Genomic DNA, 14728 nt, shown 5'->3' with positions numbered 1-14728 from the left:
TGGACAGCCAAATGGTAGTGGCAAGGAGTTCTATCGAGGACAGAGACAGCCAACCAGACGGCATGGACTGCTCCAGATAAATGAACAGCCAGCCAGACCGCAGGGGTCGAACCAATAGGTACCTAGCTGGCAGGTTTCGGACAGAGAGAGAAGGGGGACCTAACCCTGACCCACAGGCAACCAGATGGTAGAATTCAGCCACGAAAGCTGGGGATCTGAGAGTCGGCGACGGTCCACCGCATTTCCTGGCCCACGCCCCCCACTCCGTCGGCGAAACGCCCCCAAGGGTCTGAGCCGGCTCCGCAGCCCCTGCAGGAAGCCCTCAGCCCAGGGCGTCCCGCAGAGCCCGCCTCCCTGTCCCCGTCCCCGTCGCGGGCACGCAAGCGCCGCAGTTACGCCGGCTGCGCAGGGCGCGCCATTCCCGGTCCGCCCTCCGCGCCCTAGGCCGCCGCCCGCCCGCCGCCGCCGCCGCCGCGCTCGCTCACCGGCCTACGAAGTTCTCGAGCACCGAGCTCTTGCCGGCGCTCTGGCCGCCCACCACGGCGATCTGAGGCAGGTCCAGGTGGCAGCTCTGGCCGATGGAGCTGAAAGCGTCCTGCAGCTTGTTGACCAGCGGGATCAGCTCTTCCATCCCGCGGTTGCCCATGGCGCCGGCGGCCCCGGCCCGAGCGCCCCGCGCTCCCCGCCTGCCCCCGGCCCTTAACGACGCGGCCCCGCGGCGTCCGCGGCCGTTGCTCCCCGCCCGCCCGGGCCTCGGCGCGACGCCCGCTCCCGGCTCGGCCTCACAGTCGCCGCCTCATCCGGTTCTCAGACGACACCCGACCCGAGCGACCTCCCGCCCGGGCCCGGGGGCTGCGCCCAAAGCCCTCACACTTCCCCCGATTGGTCGGTCGCGCTGCCACTCGTAAACAGGAGCCAATGAAGATGAGGTATAGGGCTACGGCTGAATGATCCTTCCTCCTGGGGACCTCGCGGTGGACTCATTGGACTCAAGAACTGTCGTTTTTGTGCAAGAGCCAATAGGGTCGGGCAGCGAGTTGTCAAGGCCAGGAGGCGGTGTTTCGGGAAAAGGCAATGTTGGCCCGGCCTACTGGGGCGGGGAGTTTCCGAACGGCAAGAAAACCCAACAGTCTTACTGGCAGGAAGACCCGCCAGTCTACAGTGCAGGCCAGTGACGTTAGGGATCGATTCATAGACTGGTTTGTCACTTGACACCACCTAGTTCCCTAAGAATTTCCCATTGGTTTATATAAATATCACCCCGTTCTTCCAGCCAACAAGGCGAAAGAGGACGGGCTTTGACCTGCGAATCCTGACTTTGACTGAGAACCTGTCAATCAAAGAATCCCCCGTTCTAATGATTGTTGTAGTAGGTCCATTAGTGTCTTCTGGAGTAAAGGATAAGGCCCGTCGTACTCGCCGAAGAGCGACACCTCGTGGTGGGACCCGGTAATGATCGTAGCTTCAGAGTTTCCGGCCTCTAGAGAAAACTACAAGTCCCAGAATGCATCTCGGCCCCGGGCTTGCAAACCAGCTACTCGCGCGGCGTTTCAATGCGTTTGGAAGAATCTGGCGTTAGTGGTTCCTAGAGAGAGGCGGTAGCGCTGTAGCGTTGGCTCCACTTTCATTCGTGTATAAAGTTCCACCTCCACGCTTTTGCAAATGCTGGGCCCTTTCCCGGGAATACCTTTCGCTCACGCCCCGACTTGGTCTGGCTAATGCCTGCCTGCAACGTTGCTCCCCTGCCTCTTTGGCTAGAGCACATCGTGATCTTTTTAAGTCCACAATGAAACCCAACAGATCCTCTCGCCATGAAATGGTATCTTCTAGTCAGTGTTGGAGGTTCTGTGAACTAGAAATCTTGTTCCTCGTGGGAAAAAAGCCGGGGATAGGTGGAAGGATCTTATGAAAAGAAGTGATCTGATCCCCGGGGGCGGGCATAGATTGGCCAAAGAAGCCCAAAAAGGAGTCAGATGGAATGGAGGTAGGGAAGTGGGCTGATGAGGCAGTAACAGGGGAATAAAGAAACAGTGGGGAGGAGGCTAGCAGAGCAGCCAAAGGTATGTGCCTGCTCGGAGACCCAAAAGCCCCGTCTCAGAGAGATGGGCAAAAAGTCAACCGACAAGGTTTTGGCATGGTAGCCTTGACGGCAGTGACAGAAACCTGTAAACATCCTACATACCCATTCACGGGAGCCGGTTAAATAAACACTGTGAGACAGCTGTAAAAAAAGACAGGAAGTCTTCATGTTCTGACGTGTAAACAATTTCAAATATACTAACAGGAAAAAAAAGGTACAGAGCGGCAGGTAAAGGACGCCACATTCATGAAAAATATGTACACGTGGAAATTTCTGGAAGAATACACAAACTAATCAAAGTAGCTGCATTTTTATGCTATTAGAATAGTGGATCCTATACAAGTCTTACGTTTCCAATTTAAAACCCCTTATCTTCTAAGAGCACCAGCTCTGTAATTGGCCATCTCTAGGTTAGATCATGGGCCTCTGTATTTGCCAGGTGATAATGGCCAAGTGACTTCATTCCTCTGAGCCTCAGTCTCATCTGTAAAATGGGGGATGCAGCTATACATGCATCACAAAGTTGCAAGAATCAAATACACACATGACAACCGTTCAGAACAGTCCCAGGCACAGTGTAAGCAAGCACCCTGCTATATCACACCTACTGTCTTCATCATTGTGTTTGCTGATGGCAAAATTAAGCCATGTTCAAGGCTAAAAGCATGAGCTCTGGAGCCAGCCTGCCACTTCCTCGGTGGTGACCTTGGGCAAGCTGCTTCCTCTCTAGGCCTGTTTCCTCACCTGTAATAAGTCGGGGAAGGAGAGTGCCCACCGTCAGGGTGACTAGGGGGGCCAAAGCCACAGGAAAAAGGATGCAGCTCCCACACTGGGGCACATGCGACATGCTGGGCTGTGCCAGGTGGTTCCCAGGTATCAGCAGCTGCTATGATTACTTATTATTATCATCAACAGGAAGCGGGGCGGGGGGACATTGGCCACAATGACACTCAGAGGAGGAAGAGGTCCTAGACAGCTCACCTCCCCGAGAAGGCACAGATACACTCTAAATTAGAATAATAATCTTAAAAAAATCCCTCAATACCTCCCATTCCCTCCCTCCCTCGCCGGAACCAGATCAACGCAGTGTGATTCCTACAGAGGCCAGGGCTTCGGTGGCCCAGGCAGGACAGAGGGTGGGGTCCCCATACATGGTGCCCATGAAGTCCTGCACGAAGTCAGGGAAGCGCTTCTCCACGATGCTGGCACGCACAGCGCTCATCAGCCGCAGCTGCAGGGGGTAGGTGCCAGCGTCAGCCCAGGGGGAAGGAGAGGGGGGCGCCCAGAACCCTCCCACCACCACCCTGCGCCTGGCCCGTCCTGGTCACAGGCCCACCTGGTAGGCGATATTGTGGACGGTGAGGTGGTGCAGGGCAGCGGTGTTGTCGCTGTGGAGCAGTGCGTGCAGGAAGGCCCGGCTGTGCCTGCGGACAGGAGGTCGGGGCCGAGTGATGCAGGGTCCCGCACACCTCCGCCCCCTCCCCCCGCCCCCGGGCCCCCCTCTTCCCCTACTTCTGGCAGGTGGGACAGGCACACTCGGGGTCTATGGGCCGGAAGTCTTTCTCATACTGTTTCTTCTTCAGCTGCAGGTTCCCGGTGGGCACCAAGGCAGAGCCAAAGCGCTGTGGGGGGTGGGGTGGGGGGGGGGGGGGACAGGGAGTAGGGTCAACCAGGTCTTCATCCTCACCGGCCCCACCCCCACCTTAACCCCCCAGGTCCGCCCCCATCTGCCCCCTGCCCAGGGCCTCACCGCCGTCCGGGTGGGGAAGACGCAGTCGAACATGTCACATCCGAGAGCCACGCAGACCACCAGATCAGTGGCATAGCTGGGGGGAGGGCCACGGGGGAGGGAGCAGAGAACCTCACACCCTGGTCACACACCCAGGGCTCCCCCCACACGTACACTCAGACTCCCCGGGGACAGGGCCACATTCCCTCTGAACCGCCCCCAGAGGAAAGCCAAGTCCCCGCCCCATGAGTCCCCCCAACAGGCAGGGCAGTGTCATTCCACCAATACCGGCCCAGGCAGGAACCCGCTCCCCACAGGTAGGGCTCTCTCCCCTCTCCTCCACATACCCGACCCCCATCAGGTATCGTGGCTTGTCCTTAGGCAGCCTTGAGGTGCTCAGAGCCACCATCCTCCAGAACTGGCCCTTGCTCTCGCCCCCACTCAGGCCCCCGATGGCGAAGCCCGGCACGTCCCTCTTGGTCATCTCTGGGGGTACAGGGCAAGGTGAGGGGCCGCCAGGCAAAAGAAAGTCTGCCTCCTCCTCTGCGACCCCAGGGCAGACCCTGCCCGGACCTCCACAATCCCTCAGGAAGAGAGAGAGAGAGAGAGAGAGAGAGAGAGAGAGAGAGAGAGAGAGAGTCTGTCTGTCGGTCTGAGGGCTGCTGGGGACCTCAGCTACCACTTGTCGAGTCCCCACTGCATGTGAGATCCCCTCCTTCAGTCCTCAGGGGAGGCCCACAGCCTGTGCTCCCTTAGCTGAAACCTAAGAGGAAGGCAGATGTGTTTCAAAGCTGAGAACTGTCCAGATCTTAGAACGGTGCACATCTTATCTGCCGGACGACGGCCTGTCCTCAAACCCTCTGAGGGTTCTGCCACAAAACACACAGAGGACTCCCAACAGCGGGGGTGAATGACCACATAGGTCTGGTCTGGCCACCAAATGAGCTCGTTGCAAATTCCTGGGTGGAGTCGTGTTTTAGAAGTGGGCTGTTAGGCTCCAGAATTGCAGAGAAGAGGCTGCAGCTCTACGCTGCCGTTGAGGTGTTCGGGGCTTGCCACCCCAGACCAGACATGGCAGAAGCTGGACTTGAACCCAGGTGCGGCCTCAAAGTCCAGACGTGCCCTGGGCCCCAGTTGTATCGTTCGACCAGGGGAGGCCACGGCGTCGACGAAACGGACCCGGTCCGAGCATCAGGTTTTAAAGCTGGAATGAACGGCAGAGTCCACTGGGGACGGGTTGTTCAAATGTGGCCTCCCGGGCCCCACCTCACCGCGGACTCTGACGCGGTGGTGGGGGACAAGCCGGGTGGGGCTGGTGCAGCTAAGCCTTGGAGCACGATGAGAAGCACCGTCAGGGCGGTGCCTGGCGACCTGCAGGTGGCCAAGAAATGAACTTGACGGGGCAAGGCCAGAGTGGTAGGATTTTCTTGAATGAGAGAACAGACGATACCAGAAAGTGTTTCACGTATTAGGGCAACGGTTCATGAAGCCTTGGTTTCTGCTTTCTTCTATGTCCACACATACTGAGCTGTGACATGAAATGTATCTCCGGGGCGCCTGGGTGGTTCAGTTGGTTAAGCGTCTGACTCTACATGGGCTCAGGTCGTGATCTCCCAGTCATGGGACGGATCCCTGCGTCGAGCTCTGAGCTCAGCATGGAGCCTGCTTGGGTGGGTCTCTCTCTCTCTCTCTCTCTCTCTCTCTCTCTCTCTCTATCTCTGATCTTCCCCTGCTCAGCACACTCATGCTCTCTCTCTCTCTTTCTCTTCCTCTCTCAAAATAAGCAAATTAGGACGCCTGAGTGGCTCGGTCAGTTAAGCGTCTGCCTTCGGCTCAGGTCGGGCTCTCACGGTTCGTGGGTTCAAGCCCCACGTCCGGCTCTGTGCTGACAGCTCAGAGCCTGGAGCCTATTCGGATTCTGTGTCTTGCCTCCCTCTCTCTCTGCCCCTCCCCACCTCGCTTGTGTGCTCTCTCTCCCTCTCTCTCAAAAATAAACATTAAAAAGAAATGTTTTAATAATATGCAAATAAACATTAAAAAAAAAAAAAAAAAGAAAGAAACACAGAAATGTATCTCTGACCGGGGAGGGGGTCTCCGTTCAAAAGGCTTACTAGACACAGAACTGGGCGCAGTTTGAGGACGAAAGGGATGACGACAAAGACAGTCTTCACAACAGAACATCCTGATGCCAGGCACAGGCACAACGCTTTGAACAGACCTTCCCATTTGACCTCACTTTGACCTCTTGACATCGGGAGGATGTGCCCATTTTACGGAGGCCGAGCCACTTGCCCGAGGGTGCACAGCCATGAGGCAGCAGATCAGAGGTGTGGATCCAGCCAGCCAAACGCCAGGACCCAGAGCCTTGCCCATGAAACTTTATTGCCTTTGAGTCCCCATCTCTGGCCCCCTTTTGTCTCCACGGCCACGGACCTCACATGGGCCTTACTGGCACTCTTCCCTTGGGCAGATACTCCAACCTCCTCATGGGGCTTCTGCTTCCCGAATTTCTCCATGATGCCCCTTGCTTCCTGTCACACTCCTACTCAACGGCCCTCCATGGCTCCCCAGTACCCCCACTATCAGCAGAATGCCCTAGGCACCGCTCCTGACCCTGAGGGGGAAGCAGCACGGGGTCTCGGTTAATGTTGCAGGTTCCAGAGCCCAAGACCTAGGGCCAAATCCTACCTCTGCAACATCCAAGCCGGGTGGCTGGGTTAAGTGACTTAACAGCTCTGTGCTTCAGTTTCCTCTTTTGTAACCACGGGAACCTGGTAGTTCCCACCTTACAGGACGGTTACGAAAACCAAATGGGTCAGTCTGTGACCAGCACGTGGCACAGTGTCTGGTGAACAGTATGAAATTGCTAGCTTTTGAAACCACCATTATTCTGCAAACATTCTACTGCCATGTCTGCCTCCGTGCCTTTGCTTCAGCTATTCCTTCCGCCCATTAACAACCCCCGTCAGCGCCATCACGTGCCAGGCCCGGGGGTGGGGCCCTCGGTGATGGACGAGCCCTGGATCTACCGGCTACCGGCACGTGGCTCTACCTTCAAGGCAGGTGGCCCGGAGATCCTCGTCCAGCCCGCCCTGGATGATGGCAAAGAGGTTCTGCTTATCTGGCCGCTGATGGGCTGCAATGCACCGGTCCAGCCAGCGGATTGACCTGGAAGAGGGACCCAGTCATGAGCCCTAGGGTAAAGAGACAAGGCTCCAGGGCTATGATCCCCTCCCAGTACACACACATACACACACACACACACACATACACACACACACACACACACACACATACACACACACACACACACACACACACACCTGTACATGGCCTCCTCCACGCGTGGCCCTGTCACAGTGCTGCTGACCACATCATCCAGTTGCATGATAATGTCGGAGCCTGGGGGGTGAGAAAGAGGCACCATCACTGGGGGACGTCTGGGTGGCTCGGCTGGTTAAGCATCAGACTCTTGGTTTCAGCTCAGGTCATGATCTCACAGTTCTTGAGATCAGGCCCCACATTGGGCTCTGCAGTGGCAGTGAGGAACCTGCTTGGGATTCTCTCTTTCCCTCTCTCTCTGCCCCTCCCTTACTCTCTCTCTCAAAAGAAATAAATAAACTTAAAAAAAAAAAAAACTTGCTTAAAAAAAAGAAGCAGCAGCACATCACTGGGAAAGCCCTCACTTCCTACTGGGGACAAGCTGGACCCTAGATGTCCCTCCTTGGGTCATCTTGAGTCTTGCTGACTCCCACATAGTCCCCCAGGCTGTTTATACAATGGCCAGAGGGAACTTTTTAAAATACACGTTTGGGGCGCCTGGGTGGCTCAGTCAGTTGGGCATCCAGCTTTTGGCTCAGGTCATGATCTCACGGTTTATGGGTTCGAGCCCTGCATGGGGCTCTCTGCTGTCAGCATGGAGCCCGCTTTGGATCCTCTGTCCCACTCTCTCTCTGCCCCTCCCCGTATACACGCGCACGCACTCTGTCTCTCTCTCCCTCTCTCAAAAATATATAAGCATTTAAAATAAATAAACAAGGGGCTCCTGGGTGGCTCAGTCGGTTAAGCGTCCAACTTCGGCTCAGGTCATGATCTCCCAGTTTGTGAGTTCGAGCCCCACGTCGGGCTCTGTGCTGACAGCTCGGAGCCTGGAGCCTGCTTCGGATTCTGTGTCTCCCTCTTTCTCTGTGCCCCTCCCCTGCTTATCACGTTCCCACGCATGCTCTCTCTCTATCTCTCTCTCTCTCTCAAAAGGAAGTAAACATTAACAGAAATTTTTAAAATAGAAATTAAATTAAATAAATAAATAAAATGCACATTTGATCCTGCCTCACCCTGGGCAGCTAAAATCCTGCCCGGGCACAGAGAATAAATCCCACTTCTGCAAATTTACCCTTCAAGAGCAAAATGTTGTGTACACAAAGTGATTCGCCACGGTGTGGCAGGCAATAGCACCATGCGAGCCCCAGTGACCACCAACAGAGGTCTGGCTAAATAAATCATGGTCTAACCCTTCACAGAAAGTCCCTTTCCCACAATTCCAAAATCTAGAAACTTCTCAAAACCAAAGGTTTTTTTTTTCTTACGCTTATGGCATACCTACTTGGAAGCAAAACAAAGACAATTATAATCTTTTACGAAAATCCAATTTAGGGAGTGCCTTATTCAGTCTTAAAAAGGAAGGAAATCCCGACACATACTACAACCTTGTGGACATTATGCTCAGTGAAATAAGCCAGACACAAAAAGAATCAATGAGGCTCGATCCAGCTGCAATAGAGTGAGACACATCAACGACATTTAAACCCATGATTTCATGGTGATCCTAAAAAAACTAAAGATTAGTTCATTACTGCTGGCGGATGTGAAGGAATCAATTCATGAAAACTGGAAAAGAAGGAAAAGGAGGAATCCCACTTTCCCTGTATGAATTGAACTACTTGGTCTCTCAGGAGTAGGTGAGGCACTTTTCCCTTTACAGAAATAATCTAGCTGATAAATGAAGAAAAGAACATTACCATCTTGGAACTCCTCATAGCATGATACTCCCAGGCAAAGAGCCTGATGGCTCACTGGGAGAGACGGGCAGACATTACCAGCTCCCGGATGGAAATATACACCCTATGAAGCCCTCTTGCCAAAGGACACAAGAACGGGAATCTGGCTCAAACCTCTAGATCTAACTACCACCTACAGTAAATCTAGAAGGCAGAAGAAAACTGTCACACAACACCATGGGGATGTGATCCGCAAAATTCAGACCATGTGAAACACTACAGGGGAAAAGAACCCATTTCTTCAAGAAGCAAATTGCTGGGGGAGGGGGGGGGAAGGGGGAGGGAAGGAGTTACAGTGAGAAACTATATGATGTATAATATATATATGTTACACTTGATTTTAGCCAAAATCGATTACATATAATACATATTAAAAGGGAAATGTTCATTGTCCTTATCAAGGAGTGAGGGATATTGATGGAGATGGGAGGGACTTAAAGCTTCCTCACTCTCCCCTTGTTGCCCCCCTTATTTCAACATATCTTTGCCCGACTAATTTGCCATTTAAGAGAAATAACAGCAATAAAAATAATAAAAGCCAGGCACTGGGTTAAGAGATTTACAAACATTACGTCATTATTCCCCCGGGCGCTATCCTCATTTGAGTTGGCTCTTCCAAAGCTTAGACAGCGGGAGTGACTTACCCACAGCCAAGCTGCACGTAAGCAAAGGGCCCGCCTCACCTCCAACCCCTAGAAGCAGGGGAAGAGGAGGCGGCTCGAGACTCGCTCACCTAAGGCGTTCTGGATCTCCACGGACTTCTCGGGGCTCAGAAGGGACTCGTCGCCGTCGTAAGGGGAGCGGAAGCGGACGCCCTCCTCCGTCACCTCGGACAGGGACACCAGAGACACCATCTGGAAGCCGCCGCTGTCCTGGGGGAAATCCCACCGCAGGGCCGTCAGGGAGGTGGAGTTGGAGAATCTCCACCTCTGAGAAGTGCCCTAGGATCCCAGCCCCGACTCCACCTCACCGTCAGCAGATTGTGGGGCCAGTTCATGAAGCCGTGGAGACCGTGCGCTTTCTGGATCAGCTCGGGGCCCTGGGTTAGGGGAAGAAAGGATCAGGTTAGAGGCGAGGGCTACCCTGACGGCTCGAGTTGGAGGACAGGGCTGGCCAGCTTCGGGCCCCGCCGCTCTCACGCCCAGCACAAGGCCTGGGCCACCGGGGGCGTCAATAAGCCTTTGTCGATTGACTTAGAGGCGCGCCCGTGCCTCGGAGGTGTCCGTGCTCCCCACTCTCTGCCGCCGCCCCACCAAGGCAGAACCCACCCACCGGCCTCAGGCCCAGATGGTAGGTGTTGCCCAGGCAGATGCGGCAACCCAGCGCGTCCAGCTGCTCGGCCGTGATGCCCTTCATAGTGGCCTGCGTGCCCACTGGCATGAACACGGGAGTGGCTACCGGCCCGTGCGGCAGCCGCAGCTCCCCTGCTCGGGCCCTAGATCGGCTGCACTCGGCCACCAGCTTCATTATCCGGGGGGCCGACTCCACGGACGTCGGGCTAACAGCTGCCGCCATCTTAGCTAACGGAACCACGTGGACACTGCAACACCCTGGGCGGCGCCATGTTGACCAAAGTCACGTGACGCGCGGCGCGGGCTGTCCTTTTGGAAGGGAGTCCGGGAACCATGGCAACAGACGCCGGCGCGCTCGTCCCCGCGGAGTGCTCAATTCGCTTCTGGGGCGGGGGCGTGTTACAGAGAAATAACTATGGTAATGGGTTCGAATCCCAACCCGGCCACTTACTTGCTCTACAGTCAAAGCCTCTCTAAGCGATAATCTCCCCTATAAAATGCAGCGAATAACACTGCTTCAGCATTAAAAACGTTGTAAAAGGGGCGCCTGGTTGGCTAACCAAGTAGAGCATGCAATTCTTGATCTCTTCTCTAGCTTTTAAGTTGGAGCCCCACGTTGGGTGTAGAGATTACTTAAATATAAAAACTTTCAAAAAATAAAAATAAAACATTGTAAAGATTGAAAGAAGCATGCATATATAGAGATCTTAAGTTGCCTAGCACAGGCTTTTGTCTATGTTGTCCACGGATTTATCCCAAGAGCTTAGAACAGCACTTAGTATATATTAGTTTATACAATAAAAGAAGGAATCTTAGATTTAGGAGACTGAGGCCCAGAACCTAGCCACATTTTTCTTTCATTAATTCAGTGTAGACCTACTTATATTCACACCTCCTAGTGCCACCTTTCATGACGCACAGGAATGAGAGAGTCATAGATTTATTGACCACTAGACTTATTCCATTAACAATAACAAAATATGGGGTGCCTGGGTGGCTCAGTCAGTTAAGCGTCGGACTTCTGCTCCCGTCATTCGCTGGTCATGGTTTGGGAGTTCCTGAGTTTGAGCCCCAGGGCGGGCTCTGTGCTGACAGCTCAGAGCCTGGAGCCTGTTTCAGATTCTGTGTCTCCCTCTCTCTCTGCCTCTCTCTCTCTCTCATGTTCTGTGTCTCTCTCTCTCTCAAAAATAAACATTAAAAATAAATAGATAAATAACAAAAAATTATATAATATATAATAACTTACTGTTGAAAATGGAGCTGATATCTGTATCTGTTATGGGCAGCAGAGGGCGCCATTGCCCCAGAATCCTGCCTCTCAGTGGCCCACTGGCCTCAATTGTGCTGATGTGCGCAAGACTGACCTAGGAGCCTTGGGCTTTTTAGGGGAGAGAATCTTCACTGAGGCCATATCTGAAAAATGCCCACCCTTGAGACCCACCTCAGGGCCTTTGCACTTGCCATTGCCTTTGTCTGCAATACTCTCCCTTTGTGGTATCCCTATGGCTGGCTCATATTTTATCAACTGCTCCTGACTCCCCCAATCTTAATGATGCTACCCCCCCCATCATTCTGTATCATGTCACCTGTAACTCACATTGTGCTTTTAAAATATCTGTGCAATGACATTGCCCAAGTTTTTATTCTCAGTGTAGTTCTGTCTCATTGAACTCCTCTCTCGTCTTCCCAGATGCCTCCTAGATATCTCCACTGGGTGTCTGTAGGCACCCAAACTTCAGATGTCTAAAGCAGAGCTCCCGATTGTCCCCCCAACCGTGCCTACCTCCTTGCATCTTCCTCTTCTCAGTAATAGCAGCTCAGTCCTTCCAGGAACTCAGACCAGAAATGTAGGAGTGGTCCTTGACCTCTCACTGTCTTACTCGCTACATCTTGATTTGTCAGCCAATTCTGGCTGCTCTGCTTTCAAAATCTATACAGGATCAACTGGTTTACACCCCCTCCATAGCTCTCACTCCGGCCCAGCCACTAGCATCACTTGCTTTGAATATTGCGGTAGACATCTTGCGCTGGTCTTACGGCTTTTGTTCTTTACTCCCCATACAAAAACCTGAAGATGGTTTAAAGAAAATGCTTTCAACATTTCACCCTTATGTATGATGTCTACAGTCAGTTTTTGGAAGATGTACCATACCAAGTAAAGAAATGTCCTTTCGGGGCGCCTGGGTGGCGCAGTCAGTTAAGCATCCGACTTCAGCCAGGTCACGATCTCGCGGTCCGTGAGTTCGAGCCCCGCGTCAGGCTCTGGGCTGATGGCTCGGAGCCTGGAGCCTGTTTCTGATTCTGTGTCTCCCTCTCTCTCTGCCCCTACCCCGTTCATGCTCTGTCTCTCTCTGTCCCAAAAATAAATAAAAACGTTGAAAAAAAAAAAGAGAAAAAAAAATGCCCTTTCAGGAACGCCTGGGTGGCTTAGTCGGTTAAGCATCCAGCTTCGGCTCAGGTCACGATCTCATGGTTTGTGAGTTCGAGCCCCACGCCAAGCTCTGGGCTGACAGTTCAGGGCCTGGAGCCTGCTTGGGATTCTGTCTCCCTCTCTCTTTCTCTACCCCTCCCCCATTCATGCTGTGTGTGTCTCTCTCTCTCTCAAAAATAAACATTTTAAAAACGAAAAAAAAAAAGGTCTTTTCAATTCTTGGTTCACTAACAGATTTTTATCATAAATAAATGTTCATTGTATGCTTTTTCAGTATCTGAAATGACCATATTATTCGTCTCATTTAAAGTGCCCAGTGATGTAAATTTATTTTTTTATTTACTACTAAATTTAGTTCTATTCCTGAGATAAGCCCACCTTGGTCATGGTATCTTTTTTTTTTTAATTTTTTAACTTTTTATTTTATTTTTAAGAGAGAAGGACTGAGCACGAGCAGGGGAGGGGCAGGGAGAGAGGGAGACACAGAGTCTGCAGCAGGCTCCAGGCTCTGAGCTGTCAGCACAGAGCCCGATGTGGGGCTCGAACTCATGAACTGCGAGATCATGGCCTGAGCCAAAGTCGGACGCTCAACTGACTGAGCCACCCAGGCGCCCCGGTCATGGTATCTTTTTTACATGTTATGGCATTTTACATTAATTTTAATGAGTATTTTATTTTAAATTCCTGCATCATAGCTCTGTTATAAAATATATTGGTTTAGAGTTTTCCTTTCTTGTACTGTATCTGCCTGAGTTCGGTGTTCAAATATCTATGTGCTGGACGAAGTTGTGCAAGATTGGAATTATCTGTTTCTGGGATATTTTATTGACCTCACTTGTAACCCCATCTGGTTATGCTGTTTTCCGTGAAGAAATATTTGTAGCTACTGATTTAAAGGTTTGGGTTTTTTGTTGGTTTTTTTTTTTTTTTTTAATATTTAAAGTAAACTCTGTGGGGCGCCTGGGTGGCTCAGTTGGTTAAGCAGCTGACTCTTGGCTTCAGCACAGGTCATGATCTCACGATTGTGGATGTAAGCCCGGCGTTGGGCTCTGCGCTGACGGTGCAGAGCCCGCTTGAAATTCTCTGTTGCCTCTCCCCACCCCCACACAGACACTCTCTCTCTTTCTCTCTCCAAATGAATAAATGGGCTTAAAAAAAAAATAACCTCTATGCCCAACAGGGGGCTCCAACTCAGGACCCTGAGATCAAGAGTTGTAAGCTCTAATGACTGAGCCAGCCAAGCGCCCTGCCCAGGTTCTTGGAAGATAGTCTCACTGGGTATATAATTATAGGTTGACAATTATTTTCTCTTAGCCCGCTGAACATGCTCAGCTTGTAGCTTCCATTCTCACTGTTAAGAAGTCGGATCTTGGGCGGAGGTGGTAGCCGGAGTTCGGGAGCTCAGGGACACAGAGGCACAGGGAGCTGGACCAGCCAGGCCACCATGCCCTGTACTTCTGCGTGAGTGTCCCCTGCAGCGGCAAGGACTGGGCTCTGGGTGCTGTACCAGCAGATTGTACCCAGCTTTGGCCCTTCTGGGAGGTACTCACGGAGCACCCAGTGGCTACCAAGCTGGGCAAGCACAGGGAAGAGGCTGCTGGGGGTGAGAGTGACAGACTCCTCCATGAGCGGGACGTAGCCTGGCTGCAGCAGGCAGACGTGGTGGTGGCAGAGGTGACCAAGCCACCGTTGGGTGGAAGCTATGAGCTGGATCCAGCCGTGGTCTTCAGTAAGCGAATCCTGTGCGTATTCCGTCCGCAGTCAGGCTGAGGGCTTTCAGCGATGACCCGGGGAGCAGCACGCTGCAGGATGTTTCAGGTCTTGGACTATGAAGAGGGACAGGTGGAAGCCATAATGGATGGACACGTTTTTAAAAAATATTTATTTATTTTGGGGAGAGTACAAGCGGGGGGAGGGGCAGAGAGAGGGAGACAGGATCCAAAGCGGGTTCTGTGCTCACAGGCTCACAGCACAGAGCCTGATGGACGTGGGGCTCGAACTCACAAACCTGGAGATCATGGCCTGAGCTGAGGTCAGATGCTCCACCGACTGAGCCCCCCAGGTGCCCCTGGATGGATACTTGGAAGCTGCCCCTCTCGAGCAGGTAGCTGCCTCCCCTCACCCAACCAATTGACTTAA

At 52.9% G+C, this 14728-nt stretch overlaps 2 protein-coding genes across 9 annotated transcripts in view; both read right to left on the bottom strand.

The window, feature by feature from the left end:
* The window catches only part of DNM2 (dynamin 2), a 90134-nt gene extending 89339 nt beyond the window's left edge, over positions 1–795 (bottom strand). For 5 of the 8 annotated variants that reach the window (XM_023245405.2, XM_023245392.2, XM_023245403.2 and 2 more), the window contains exon 1: positions 486–795. In XM_023245405.2, coding sequence (XP_023101173.2) covers positions 486–646 — 161 coding nt within the window. In that variant the 5' untranslated portion in view covers positions 647–795. The remainder of the gene's footprint in view (positions 1–485) is intronic. The other 3 variants (XM_023245382.2, XM_023245386.2, XM_045045537.1) reach the window with 2 other exon arrangements.
* Positions 796–2224: 1429 nt separating this feature from the next.
* On the bottom strand, positions 2225–10623 carry QTRT1 (queuine tRNA-ribosyltransferase catalytic subunit 1). Its single transcript, XM_045045541.1, has 10 exons — positions 10139–10623; positions 9837–9905; positions 9600–9738; positions 7133–7211; positions 6862–6977; positions 4157–4295; positions 3831–3906; positions 3593–3702; positions 3417–3504; positions 2225–3311 (listed from the first exon to the last, which is right to left on the bottom strand). The coding sequence occupies exons 1-10, from the start codon at positions 10379–10381 to the stop codon at positions 3159–3161; spliced, it is 1212 nt and encodes a 403-aa protein (XP_044901476.1). The 5' UTR covers positions 10382–10623; the 3' UTR covers positions 2225–3158.
* Positions 10624–14728: the final 4105 nt, after the last annotated feature.

The sequence above is a fragment of the Felis catus genome, chromosome A2 (genome assembly GCF_018350175.1).
Source record: "Felis catus isolate Fca126 chromosome A2, F.catus_Fca126_mat1.0, whole genome shotgun sequence".
Classification (NCBI taxonomy): domain Eukaryota; kingdom Metazoa; phylum Chordata; class Mammalia; order Carnivora; family Felidae; genus Felis; species Felis catus.
The sequence above is the reverse complement of the archived record's forward strand: the minus strand, read 5'-3'. Positions and strand labels throughout refer to the sequence as shown.